Source organism: Salmo salar, chromosome ssa19 (genome assembly GCF_905237065.1).
Source record: "Salmo salar chromosome ssa19, Ssal_v3.1, whole genome shotgun sequence".
In the NCBI taxonomy this organism is placed as follows: Eukaryota; Metazoa; Chordata; class Actinopteri; order Salmoniformes; family Salmonidae; genus Salmo; species Salmo salar.
The window spans coordinates 3,193,414-3,207,930 of record NC_059460.1 but is presented as its reverse complement, the minus strand read 5'-3'; the positions used below and the strand labels follow the sequence as shown (position 1 = coordinate 3,207,930).

The 14,517-nt window shown below is 43.7% G+C and overlaps 1 protein-coding gene across 1 annotated transcript in view; it reads right to left on the bottom strand.

Moving 5' to 3' along the window:
• The window catches only part of LOC106578302 (potassium voltage-gated channel subfamily C member 1-like), a 54,860-nt gene that overhangs the window by 20,480 nt on the left and 19,863 nt on the right, over positions 1 to 14,517 (bottom strand). The window contains exons 2-3 of the mRNA XM_014156983.2: positions 13,362 to 14,337; positions 11,039 to 11,224 (exon numbers count right to left, since the gene is read on the bottom strand). Of these exons, the coding sequence (XP_014012458.1) occupies positions 11,039 to 11,224; positions 13,362 to 14,337 (1,162 nt within the window). The remainder of the gene's footprint in view (positions 1 to 11,038; positions 11,225 to 13,361; positions 14,338 to 14,517) is intronic.

Genomic DNA, 14,517 nt, shown 5'->3' with positions numbered 1-14,517 from the left:
AATGGTGTCTGTGAGTATAACAGAACTCAAATGGCAGGTCAAAACCTGAGAGATTCCTTTACAGGAAGTGGCCTGTCTGACCATTTGTTGAACTTCTTTTCCATCTCTATCATTTACTAAGGATCTCTGCTCTAACGTGACACTTCCCACGTCGTCCATAGGCGCTCAGAAGGCCCGGGAAAAAACAGAATGTCGTCATTCCAGCCCCAGGCTGAAACACATTATCGCCTTTCTCAAGTGGCCCATCAAGAGACACTAGCTTATGCGCGTGACACCGACCGCCCCCGCCTTTGGGATTTTTTTCCTCTGTTTGCCGAAAAGGAGATTCCCTGTCGGAATATTATCGCTTTTCTACGAGAAAAATGTCGTAAAAATTGATTTTAAACAGCGGTTGACATGCTTCGAAGTACGGTCATGGAATACTTAGAATTTTATTGTCACGAATTGCGCCATGCGCGCGACACTTCTTTACTATTTCGGATAGTGTCTGGAACGCATCGAACAAAACGCCGCTATTCGGATATAACGATGGATTATTTTGGACCAAACCAACATTTGTTATTGAAGTAGCTGTCCTGGGTGTGTATTCTGACGAAGACAACAAAAGGTAATGACATTTTTATAATAGTAAATATGATTATGGTGAGTGCTAAACTTGCCGGGTGTCTAAATAGCGAGCCCGTGATGCCTGGGCTATGTACTTAGAATATTGCAAAATGTGCTTTCACCAAAAAGCTATTTTAAAATCGGACATATCGAGTGCATAGAGGAGGTCTGTATCTATAATTCTTAAAATAATTGTTATGCTTTTTGTGAACGTTTATCGTGAGTAATTTAGTAAAATGTTAGCGAATTCCACGGAAGTTTGCGGGGGTATGCTAGTTCTGAACGTCACATGCTAATGTAAAAAGCTGGTTTTTGATATAAATATGAACTTGATTGAACAAAACATGCATGTATTGTATAACATAATGTCCTAGGGTTGTCATCTGATGAAGATCATCAAAGGTGAGTGCTGCATTTAGCTGTCTTCTGGGTTTTGGTGACATTATATGCTGGCTTGAAAAATGGGTGTCTGATTATTTCTGGCTTGGTACTCTGCTGACATAATCTAATGTTTTGCTTTCGTTGTAAAGCCTTTTTGAAATCGGACAGTGTGGTTAGATTAACGAGAGTCTTATCTTTAAATGGCTGTAAAATAGTCATATGTTTGAGAAATTGAAGTAATAGGATTTTTAAGGTTTTGAAAATCGCGCCACAGGATAGCCGTGGCTGTTACGTAGGTGGGACGAATTCGTCCCGCCTAGCCTAGAGAGGCCAATTGTGCTATTGTGTTTTTTTTCGCGATATTTGTAAATTATTTTGTACATAATGTTTCTGCAACCGTATCTTACGGCAGAAAAGAGCTTCTGGAAATCAGGACAGCGATCACTCACCTCGGATTAGACAAAGATTTTTTCAACAACAACAAGCAGGACTCACACGATATTCTCCAAACACCCCACAGGGCAGACATCCCAATTATTCACAAAAGGAAGCGACGCAGAGGACGAAGAGCCGGATGCCTCGTCTGGACCCGCAGAAGGCGAGTAGGAAAGCTGCCGTTACCATCAATATTACTCGCCAATTACCCGATTTAATCTGATTATTACTCCTGCCCAGAAACTAGAATATGCATATAATTATTAGCTTTGGATAGAAAACACTCCAAAGTTTCTAAAACTGTTTGAATGGTGTCTGTGAGTATAACAGAACTCATTTGGCAGGCCAAAACCTGAGAAGATTCCATGCAGGAAGTGGCCTGTCTGACAATTTCTTGCCCTTCTTGATTATCTCTATCCATTACAGAGGATCTCTGCTGTTACGTGACACTTCCTACGGCTCCCATGGACTCTCAGAAGGCGTCAAAAAGCTGAATCGTGGCTTTGCAGGCTCTGGCTGAAAAAAAGTAGCGCGTTTGGGTAGTGGCTGGTTACAGTACTGTGAGACTCAGGCGCGTGCCCGCGTCGACCCCATGCCTTGTTTTCTTTCGTCTGTTTACCTAAACGCAGATTCCCGGTCGGAATATTATCGCTTTTTTTTACGAGAAAAATGGCATAAAAATTGATTTTAAACAGCGGATGACATGCTTCGAAGTACGGTAATGGAATATTTAGAAATCTTTTGTCACGAATTGCGCCATGCTCGTGACCCTTATTTACACTTCGGATAGTGTCTTGAACGCACGAACAAAACGCCGCTATTTGGATATAACGATGGATTATTTTGAACCAAACCAACATTTGTTATTGGAGTAGCAGTCCTGGGAGTGCATTCTGACGAAGAACATCAAAGGTAATCAAACTTTTGTAATAGTAAATCGGAGTTTGGTCAGGGCTAAACTTGGTCGGTGTCTAAATGGCTAGCCGTGATGGCTGGGCTATCTACTGAGAATATTGCAAAATGTGCTTTCACCGAAAAGCTATTTTAAAATCGGACATATCGAGTGCATAGAGGAGTTCTCTATCTATAATTCTTAAAATAATTGTTATGTTTTTTGTGAACGTTTATCGTGAGTAATTTAATAAATTCACCGGATGTTTGCGGGGGGTATGCTAGTTCTGAACGTCACATGCTAATGTAAAAAAGCTGGGTTTTGATATAAATATGAACTTGATTGAACAAAACATGCATGCATTCTATAACATAATGTCCTAGGGTTGTCATCTGATGAAGATCATCAAAGGTTATTGCTGCATTTAGCTGTGGTTTTGGTTTTTGTGACATTATATGCTAGCTTGAAAAATGGGTGTCTGATTATTTCTGGCTTGGTACTCTGCTGACATAATCTAATGTTTTGCTTTCGTTGTAAAGCCTTTTTGAAATCGGACAGTGTGGTTAGATTAACGAGAGTCTTGTCTTTAAATAGCTGTAAAATAGTCATATGTTTGAGAAATTGAAGTAATAGGATTTTTAAGGTTTTGAAAATCGCGCCACAGGCTTCAAGTGGCTGTTACGTAGGTGGGACGAATTCGTCCCGCCTAGCCCAGAGAGGTTAAAATAAATTTTTATGCCATTTTTCTCGTAAAAAAGCGATAATATTCCGACCGGGAAAGCGTGTATACGTACAAAGAGAGAGAAAATAAAAACATCTCGTGCCCTCGTGCACGAGCCTGAGTCTCAGAGTACTCTGGCCAGCTACTATCCAAATGCGATAATGTGTTTCAGCCTTGGGCTGCCTCGATATCATTCAGCTTTTTCCCGGGCTCTGAGAGCCTATGGGAGCCGTAGGAAGTGTCACGTTACAGCAAAGATCCTCAGTCTTCAATAAAAAGAGCCAAGATGAACAACAACTTGTAAGACAGGCCACTTCCTGTTCAGAATCTTCTCAGGTTTTTGCCTGCCATATGAGTTCTGTTATACTCACAGACACCATTCAAACAGTTTTAGAAACTTTAGGGTGTTTTCTATCCAAAGCCAATAATTATATGCTTAAACAGGTCAACATACACAAGGCTGAGGGGTCAGACGGATTACCAGGACATGTGCTCTGGGCATGTGCTGACCAACTGGCAGGTGTCTTCACTGACATTTTCAACATGTCCCTGATTGAGTCTGTAATACCAACATGCTTCAAGCAGACCACCATAGTCCCTGTGCCCAAGAACACAAAGTCAACCTGCCTAAATGACTACATACCCGTAGCACTCACGTCCGTAGCCATGAAGTGCTTTGAAAGGCTGGTAATGGCTCACATCAACACCATTATCCCAGAAACCCTTGATGCACTCCAATTTGCATACTGCCCAAACAGATCCACAGATGATGCAATCTCTATTGCACCACACTGCCCTTTCCCACCTGGACAAAAGGAACATCTATGTGAGAATGCTATTCATTGACTACAGCTCAGCGTTCAACACCATAGTACCCTCATAGCTCATCAGGAAGCTAAGGAACCTGGGACTAAACACCTCCCTCTGCAACTGGATCCTGGACTTCCTGACGGGCCTCCCCCAGGTGGTGAGGGTAGGTAGCAACACATCTGCCACGCTGATCCTCAACACTGGAGCTCCCCAGGGGTGCGTGCTCAGTCCCCTCCTGTACTCCCTGTTCACCCACGACTGCATGGCCAGGCATGACTCCAACACCATCATTAAGTTTGCAAACGACACAACAGTGGTAGGCCTGATCACCGAAAACGACGAGACAGCTTATATGGAGGAGGTCAGAGGCCTGGCCGGGTGGTGCCAGAATAACAACCTATCCCTCAACGTAATCAAGACTAAGGAGATGATTGTGGACTACAGGAAAAAGAGCACAGAGCACGTCCCCATTCTCATCGACGGGCCTGTAGTGGAGCAGGTTGAGAGCTTCAAGTTCCTTGGTGACCACATCAACAACAAACTAGAATGGTCCAAACACACCAAGACAGTCGTGAAGAGGGCACGACTAAGCCTATTCCCCCACAGGAAACTAAAAGGATTTGGCATGGGTCCTGAGATCCTCAAAAGGTTCTACAGCTGCAACATCGAAAGCATCCTGACTGGTTGCATCACTGCCTGGTACGGCAATTGCTCGGCCTCCGACCGCAAGGCACTTCAGAGGGTAGTGCGTACGGCCAAGTACATCACTGGGGCAAAACTGCCTGCCATCCAGGACCTCTACACCAGGCGGTGTCAGAGGAAGGCCCTAAAAATTGTCAAAGACCCCAGCCACCCCAGTCATAGACTGTTCTCTCTACTACCGCATGGAAAGCGGTACTGGAGTGCCAAGTCTAGGACAAAAAGGCTTCTCAACAGTTTTTACCCCCAAGCCATAAGACTCCTGAACAGGTAACAAAACTGTTACCCGGACTATTTGCATCGTGTGCCCCCCCAACCCCTCTTTTACGCTGCTGCTACTCTCTGTTTATCTTATATGCATAGTCACTTTAACTATACATTCATGTACATACTACCTCAATTGGCCCGACCAACCAGTGCTCCCGCACATTGGCTAACCAGGCTATCTGCATTGTGTCCCACCACTTGCCAACCCCTCTTTTTACGCTACTGCTACTCTCTGTTCATCATACATGCATAGTCACTTTAACCATACCTACATGTACATACCACCTCAATAAGCCTGACTTACCGGTGTCTATATATAGCCTTGCTACTCTTATTTTCAAATGTCTTTTTACTGTTGTTCTATTTCTTTACTTACCTACACACACACACACCTTTTTTTTGCACTATTGATTAGAGCCTGTAAGTAAGCATTTAACTGTAAGGTCTACACCTGTTGTATTCAGCGCACGTGACATATAAACTTTGATTTGATTTGAAAGTGTTCAGACCCATTCCTTTTTAGACTTATTCTAAAATTAATTATTTTCCCTCACCAATCTAGACACAATACCCCATGGCAGAGTTATGTTTTTTTTTACAAATTGCTAAAATAAAAACAACTTAAATACCTTATTTACAGTATTCAGACGCTTTGCTATGAGATTCAAAATTGAGCTCAGGTGCATCCGGTTTCCATTGATCATCCTTGAGCTGTTTCTACAACTTCATTGGAGTACACCAGTGGTAAATTCAATTGATTGGACATGATCTGGAAAGGCACACCTGTCTATATAAGGTCCCACAGTTGACAGTGCATGTCAGAGCGTCATTCCCAAGAAGACTCGAGCAGTAATCCCTGCCCAAGGTGCTTCAACAAAGTTCTGAGTAAATGGTCTCAATACTTATGCAAATTAGATTCTAAAAATAAAAAACTGTTTTTGCTTTGCCATTTTGTGAGAGAAAAGAAAAATGATTTAATCCATTTTAGAATAAGGCTGTAACATAACAAAATGTTGAAAAAGTCAAGAGGTCTAAATACTTTCCGAATGCACTGTATACTTGGGATTGTCTCCTACTGCTAGGCGGAAAACATCTAGCATGCAGTACATACTTCCTTGATGTCTATAGTATTCTCTCTGGTATGCAATCTGGTTTCCTCTCAGGTTATGGATGTGTCACTGCAACCTTAAAGGTCCTCAATGATGTCACCTATGCCCTTGATTCTAAGCATTGTTGTGCTGCTATTTTTATTGACATGGCCAAAGCTTTTGATACGGTAGACCATTCCATTCTTGTGGGCCGGCTAAGCAGTATTGGTGTCTGAGGGGTCTTTGGCCTGGTTTGCTAACTACCCCTATCAAAGAGTGCAGTGTATAAAGTCAGAACATCTGCTGTCTCAGCCACTGCCTGTCACCAAGAGGGTACCCTAAAACTCGATCCTAAGCCCCACGCTCTTCTCAATGTACATCAACAACATTGCTCAGGCAGTAGGAAGCTCTCTCATCCATTTATATGCAGATGATACAGTCATATACTCAGCTGGCCCCTCCCTGGATTTTGTGTTAAATGCTCTACAATAAAGCTTTCTTAGTGTCCAACAAGCTTTCTCTACCCTTAACCTTGTTCTGAACACCTCCAAAACAAAGGTAATGTAGTTTGGTAAGAAGAAAGCCCCTCTCCCGCACAGGTGTGATTACTACCTCTGAGGGTTTAGAGCTTGAGGTAGTCACCTCATACAAGTACTTAGGAGTATGGCTAGACAGTGCACTGTCCTTCTCCCAGCACATATCAAAGCTGCAGGCTAAAGTTAAATCTAGACTTGGTTTCCTCTATCATAATCGCTCCTCTTTCACCCCAGCTGCCAAACTAACCCTGATTCAGATGACCATCCTACCCATGCTAGATTACAGAGACATAATTTATAGATCAGCAGGTAAGGGTGCTCTCGAGTGGCTAGATGTTCTTTACCATTTCGGCCATCAGATTTGCCACCAATGCTCCTTATAGGACACATCACTGCACTCTATACTCCTCTGTAAACTGGTCATCTCTGTATACCCGTCGCAAGACCCACTGATTGATGCTTATTTATAAAACTCTCTTAGGCCTCACGCCCCCCTATCTGAGATATCTACTGCAGCCCTCATCCTCCACATACAACACCAGTTCTGTCAGTCACATTCTGTTAAAGGTCCCCAAAGCACACACATCCCTGGGTTGCTCGTCTTTTCAGTTCGCTGCAGCTAGCGACTGGAACGAGCTGCAACAAACACTCGAACTGGACAGTTTTATCTCAATCTCTTCATTCAAAGACTCAATCATGGACACTCTTACTGACAGTTGTGGCTGCTTTGCGTGATGTATTGTTGTCTCTGCCTTCTTGCCCTTTGTGCTGTTGTCTGTGCCCAATAATGTTAGTACAGTGTTTTGTGCTGCTACCAAGTTGTGTTGCTATCGTAGGTCTCTATGTAGTGTTGTTGTCTCCCTTGTCGTGATGTGTGTTTTGTCCTATATTTATATGTTGTTGTTTTTTAATCCCAGCCCACGTCACCGCAGGAGGTCTTTTGCCAGGCCGTCATTGTAAATAAGAATTTGTTCTTAACGGACCTGCCTAGTTAAAAAAATAATAATAATAAACATGGGAAAGACAAGGAGAGAAACTTGTCATGATCCTAAAATAAACTGATAAAACATTTTGTACATGGAAACACTATATTATGCCATGTCTTTTCAGACATAAGTTACAATATCTTTTAGCAAACCCCATTAAGCAGATATTTTTGAAAGACTTCAAAGGATAATTTGAAGTCTTTCAAAAATATCTGCTTAATGGGGTTTGCTAAAAGATGATCTGAACCTAGGAATATATATTTTAAATGATAACTGAACTTCCACTATAGCTTTCTTTACACTGAATCTAAGATTTTGGTAACACTTGTAGTGTTAAAAATGTAACTAGTATGGATAACACAAGAAACATATTTCCTTGTCAGTTTGACCCTAGTTAGAAGTTGGGTAAACTGGCATGGAAAGACATATCTAATGTCAGGTGATGGTGATTTAAATGGACCGACACTCTCAGAAGAAAGGGTACAGTTAGGCTATAGTATTGTTGTTAGGGGTACTAAAATAACAACACCCACCAGTGGTCACCAACCGGTCGATCGCGGTCGACTTGTCGTAATCCATGCATTTCAGCAGAAACTCAAGCGCAATATGCCACCGCTGGCCAATCAGCTGGCTCAGATGACCGAGTCTGCAGTAACGTAGCAGGCATCAAAGAAAGCTACGGCAAAATTGATACTGTGAGATTTCAGAACCGTGACTATCAACGAATACAGCAAATAGCTGCTGTTTTTATGAGTGAGTTCATGTTTAAGTTCTTACTCAGCACTGTCAACGCTTTCATAACCCATAAAATGCGCGATTTTCCTATTTCCACTCAGCGCTACAACAAGCAGTGCAGCAGTAATGAATGAGTAGTACTCGAGGACCCAGAGGGAGGTCAAAGTTCTGTGGTCCTTGAATCACCCTACAGATATCAATATTTTAAGCAATTTTGAGAGCTGAAGGATGGCATATAGAATTGGCACAAATATCGTAACGGGGAAAAACTAACTCCTAAAATGTTCTAGGTGTTATAGCCTTCTCTCAAACCAAACCCTTGTACTGTGATAAGAAGATTAATTCAGTAAACATTGAATAGCATCCAAACACCCTCTACGGCTTCCTGCTTAAAATGGACTCCTTTTGGTTTTAAATGTAGGTTTTATACAAATAAAAAAAATACAACACCAAAGCAGTCAGGGGCTTCCAAGAGAGGAGTTCAACAACTCAAAGCTTGCTTAACTTAGATCAGTGTATCCCAACCCTGGTCCTCCAGTACCCACCAACAGTACACATTTGTATTGTAACCCTGGACAAGCACACCTGATTCAACTTGTCAACTAATCATCAAGCCCTCAATGAGATGTGTTTTTCCAGAGCTTCAACAAAAATGTGTACTGTTGGGGGTACTGGAGGAACATGATTGGGAAACACTGCCTTAGATAGCAAGTTGTCTGTCAATCGGACTGTCATAGTCCCGAGTCGCACAGCGGTCTAAGGCACTGCATCTCAGTGCAAGAGGTGTCACGACAGTCCCTGATTTGAATCCAGGCTGTATCACATCCGGCCGTGATTGGGACTCCCACAGGGCGGCGCACAATTGGCCCAGCGTCGTTCGTGTTTGGCCGTGGTAGGCCATCATTGTAAATAAGAATTTGTTCTTATCTGACTTGCCTAGTTAAATACAGGTTAAATAAATAAAATAAATACAAATATTGTCTGTCTGGCAATGTGATGTCAGAGTCAATCAGTGTTTCAGTCACTAGGTGCAGCTTACTGTATTGCTTTTGAACTACTCAGGTCACTACACTACAGACATATGATAATATGACTGAAAATGTTGTTCTAGTCCTGTGACCTCGGAGGCTCTGCTGACCCCACTGACCTTTGACCGTTGAAAGATGGCCACTGTACACCATCGTATTCAAAAGCATCCATTATGCATGCATAGCTAGAATATGTACATGTCATACCATGATAGAAATATTTGAGACTGAACATTTCGGCCAATGCAAAGGGAGATTTCTCCAAAGAGCGATGTGTCTTTTGTTGTCTGTCAGGGTGAATGTCAGCTGGGTAGAGAGGGCACCAGTGACACAAAGAAATAACATAGTAAAAGCCACAGAAAAAGCCACAGACAACAGCAACACAAACACAAACACTCAGATGGCAGTAAAACATTTGATTTGATTCGGAGTAGGACAGAGACAGTGTAAAGTGTAAGAATGAATAAGCCAACATACAAATGCATGAAATGATACAACCTGAAGAGAGAGACAACAACACAGAGCACATTAGACAACATGTGACCCGATGTTCCTGATACCCTTTAAGTGTTATGGGGCTACTTCAATGCAGCTGCCCCACGTGGCACACGTTGCCACACACATACATTTATACGCGCACACACACACAAACACGTACACACACTGACCACAGTCTCTCAAATACACTGCCTGGTTCACACACACACACGCACTCGCTGTATCTTACACTATCCATTAAATATGGAAAACACAATATAGATCTTCGTTTCATAACATGACTTTTGTTACTCTTTGTACATGTATGGACAAATGGTTGGTGTATATACAGTATATGACCAGTTAATATAAGAATGTTATCGAGTTTATACTTCATATGATGTAATTGTGGCGCATCAGGCAGAGGTTTAGTTAACAACAAAAAAGATCAGGTTATTATGAATAATAGGGATGTGGAGAGTTTGGGAGGAGTGTAAAGGGGAAGTGTTTGATGCAGGTTTGGTGGTGGTGGTTGTATGTGGTAAAAAAAGTTTGTTGCAGCGATAAAGAAATGGAATGCGGTATTGGATTTCAGAATCAGCACAAGAGTATACATGGGGTAAACAGGTGTAAATAAGGTGTGTTTTGGAGAGGAAAGGAAAGGAAGGGGGAAAAGAATGGGGGCCAAAGAGAGAGGGTGGGGGAGGAGCATGAAGTGGGAGTCAAAGCCAAACAAGAAGGCGGAGGGGAGACGAGAGGGAGAGGGAGAGAATGAAACAGAAGTGACGAAAGGTAAATGAATGCATGGTCAACTGTCTGAGTCCAAGAAACAGAGAAAGAGAGAAACAATGAGAGTGAGAGATGGCGAGGAGACCGAAATAAATACAAGGACAAAATGGAGGATGACAATTTGAGGCAGTGAAAGAGGGACAGAAAATACAGACAGGAAGAAAGAAAAGGTGGCACCAAGTGTGATGGATGAAAACAAGGACAGTATGGAGGTGAATAAGTGGAAACATAGACCAGAGCAGAGCAGAAGAGTAAAGGTGTTGGTGTAGGTAGGCGTTTTTGTGTCCAGTCTGAACATAGAGTTTGGAACCTCCCTGTCACACAAACACAGTCATGTCTCTTCCCATGATGCTGTTGGCCGTTGCTTGTGTCTGCCTGTGTGTTCTCTCTAACTAACCACAAATCAGTTCCCATATATGCTGTATTTGATCATGTATACATAATTCGTGTGTATGTATTTGTGTCTTGTTGGCATCTTCTATATAGGGAGTGTCTGTATCAGTGCCTCTGCCTTATGGCATCTTATGTGTAGCTCTGTTGACTACGTAGTGTGTGTTTACAGTTCCGTCCGCTGCGGGACCGACATACCTTTCCGCACATTCCCATCTGTGGCACGGAATTCCATGGTGTTGAGCAGGAAGCAAGCACGATCCTGCTGGTAGCGTTCTCGTGTTATTCGGGCACCCTCTCGCTCCGGACTCAGCACCTGGTCAATGGTGGGGCAGTCCTCGTTCGCCAGGACCGCAGTGGCCGCATCGCCGTTCTGCTTGGACTCTTTTGGAAAAGAAGGGGAGATGGGGAAAGAGGGGAGGGAAGAGCAAGGGAGAAGGAGAGAGTAAAGGAGAAGGAAGGAATAGGAGAGTAGGAGTGAAGTGAGGTACCTGGATAGTAGAGGAAGAAGGTTGTGATGGGAGACTGAGGCCAAACTGGGCTGTCTTTCCATATCCACACTAGCATACCACTTAGGATGCATGCCCATTACATTGCTTCATTCTACATAGTATGTTAGTATGGGTATTGGAACATAGCCCGAGGGGAGTAGTTGCTTACTTGATGATTAAATTGACCCAATCTGAGAGCTTGCTGTTGTGAGCTTAGGGGCTTTGATTGGCTGCTATATCTGAGGTTTTGGCATGGCACCTTGGCCCACCGATACAGAAATCATGAATCCCCAGTCTCCCATCACTGGAAAAAAAGTGTGTAAGAAAATAGTCAAAGGAATAAGGAGGGGAGGTGTTATTACAAGCTACTGATCACAATTGAACACTGCAGATGAGATACATAATCAGAGACAGATTCAGTAAAATAGCCTCCAACTGGGCCAAATCTAATCCCAAACTATGGTGTCCTACTAAAGAAAAACACAATGCAATAGACAATTTTATTAGGACTTAAACATAAATGATCTTTTTCACTGTGTGTGATAAAGTAAATGGCATTAGTGAAGAGCAGTCGTTTCAAATGTAGGCTAAATGCACATGATGTTGCTGAGGGGAGAACGGCTCATAATAATGGCTGGAATGGAGCAAATGAAATGACATCAAACATGGAAACCCTGTTTTTGATGTATTTGATACCATTCCACCTTCCGCTCCAGCCATTACCACGAGCCCATCCTCCACAATTAAGGTGCCGCCAACCTCCTGTGGCTATATGTAGTCTAGAACTCAGGGCCGAGTACCATCTTAAGCTACTGTGTTTTCTAAAACACCGACATATACATTCTACTATGATATGTAATTGATAATTGCCAATGTGTCAAAGTTCATGTCTATCCTGGCTTAGCAAGACAGCATGGTAAACTAAACACTGGACGTAGTGATAGAAGTGGTGGTTCGGGGTGCGAGTTGATGCTGCAGGGTGGCTGGTGCTTATACGCTCAGACACAGCTGTCAAATCTTATCTCACATGAGTTCCTGCTCATAAACTTACTGACAACCTTCAACAAAACTCTTAGAAAAGAAAGTGTGAAAGATAGCAAGAAAGTGGTGGGATACTATAGGTGCTGATGCAATAAAATACTATAACTGCAGACTCACTGATGATTTCTCAAGGGCTACAAAATACACAACATGTGCCATATTGTCGTGTGTGGATATTGGGTTCATAGGTCATACACAATCATGCCAAATCAAATAGGAAGTACTGCACATATTACGTGCTAAATATTGCAATTCAGTTTTTCTAAAATATTTAGTCTAACATTTAAACCAAACCATTGAACCAAATGTATGTATATTAGGCTGTTGTGAAGAGATCCAAATTAGATTTTAAAGTACTGTTTGTTTTATGCAGACAGATGGAGGCCTGTCGGCAAATGTGGACTCACCAGTTGATCATAAATTACCTATGAGTTCTGATGGATTAGCTACCTCTCAAGGGCAGATTCAGAATCAGCCCCCCTCTCTCAAGGGCAGATTCAGAATCAGCCCCCCTCTCTCAAGGCCAGATTCAGAATCAGACCCCCCCCCCCCCCATCCCTATCAGGGAAAGAGGCACTCTAAATCCACACACCACAACCCAAGGATCTGCAGGACTGTAATATTCCTGAGACTACTGAGTGCCTGTAACTAGCTGTCAGATAACATTCTGATTCCTAAGTCTTATACAGCCCAGAGTCACCCACACACTGTGAAAATCCCTGTCCCACGTTTGATTGAATGGATATCTGTTGACACTAAACTGTACAATTTCACAACATCTTTGCCAAAAATATTATATTTTGCCGGGGTAATTTGAGTCCTACGCCCTTGTTGGAGGCCAGTAGTGGTGTGCCCAGATGCTCAGCGAAGCTCCATGTTGTGTTTACAAACTCATACCAATCTTACGAGTCAAGGTCGAAGCAAGTTTGTTAACTTGCAGTCTGTGTCTTAAAATAGGGGTCTGAGGATTAAAAATAGAAATGTCTCACCTCGGTTGATTTCTATGATCTCCTCTTGAGCGAGGGGGCAGTCGAGGCCTCTGGACCAGATCACCTCGCCGAGTACATTACCCAGGATCCTATGTGGCGAGGCAGTGGCCAGGGCGAGGGCGTCGGGCTTGCAGTAGTTGGGCGAGCCTGGCATGGTGGGCCGGGGGATGTGCTTGCCCTTTTTCTTGGGCAGCTTCTGCTTAGCCATGGCCAGTGAGTAGTACATGCCAAAATTGTTGACGATGACGGGCACAGGCATGGCGATGGTCAACACCCCCGCCAGGGCGCACAGCGCACCCACCAGCATCCCCGACCACGTCTCGGGGTACATGTCCCCATAGCCCAGAGTGGTCATGGTGACCACAGCCCACCAGAAGCCAATGGGGATGTTCTTGAAGTTTGTGTGTTTGGCAGCTGTAGGGTCGTTGGGGTCTGCGCCGATGCGCTCGGCATAGTAGATCATGGTGGCGAAGATGAGCACTCCGAGAGCAAGGAAGATGATGAGCAGGAGGAACTCATTGGTGCTAGCGCGGAGCGTATGGCCCAGGACGCGAAGCCCCACGAAGTGGCGGGTCAGCTTGAAGATACGCAGGATACGGACGAAGCGGACTACACGCAGGAACCCCAATACGTCCTTGGCGGCTTTGGAGGACAGGCCGCTCAGCCCCACCTCCAGGTAGAAGGGCATGATGGCAATGAAATCGATGATGTTGAGGGTGCTCCTGAAGAACTCGACCTTGTCCGGGCAGAAGACCACGCGTGCCATCACCTCAATGGTGAACCAGATGACACACATGCCCTCCACGTACGTAAGCCAGCTGTCGGTCACCACCTCGTAGACGATCACCTCGCGCGTCACGTTTCCCTCCGTCACGTTCTCCGTCTTGTTGTAGATGGTGTTGAAGGCCTCATGCGTCTCCATGCAGAAGGTGGAGATGGAGATGAGGATGAACAAAAGGGAGAGGAATGCGCAGTACTAGAGGAGAGGAACAGAAAAAAAACAGAGAGCGGAGGGACAGAGAGAGCAGGGGAAAGGCAAAAAGACATAAGGCAAACAGAAAGTTGAAGATAGAGGGAGAGTAAAGGACAAAAGAAAGAAGAAGGAGAGAAGGTTTACAGTCATATACAAACAACAGAGCTAGAAAAACAGATGGTG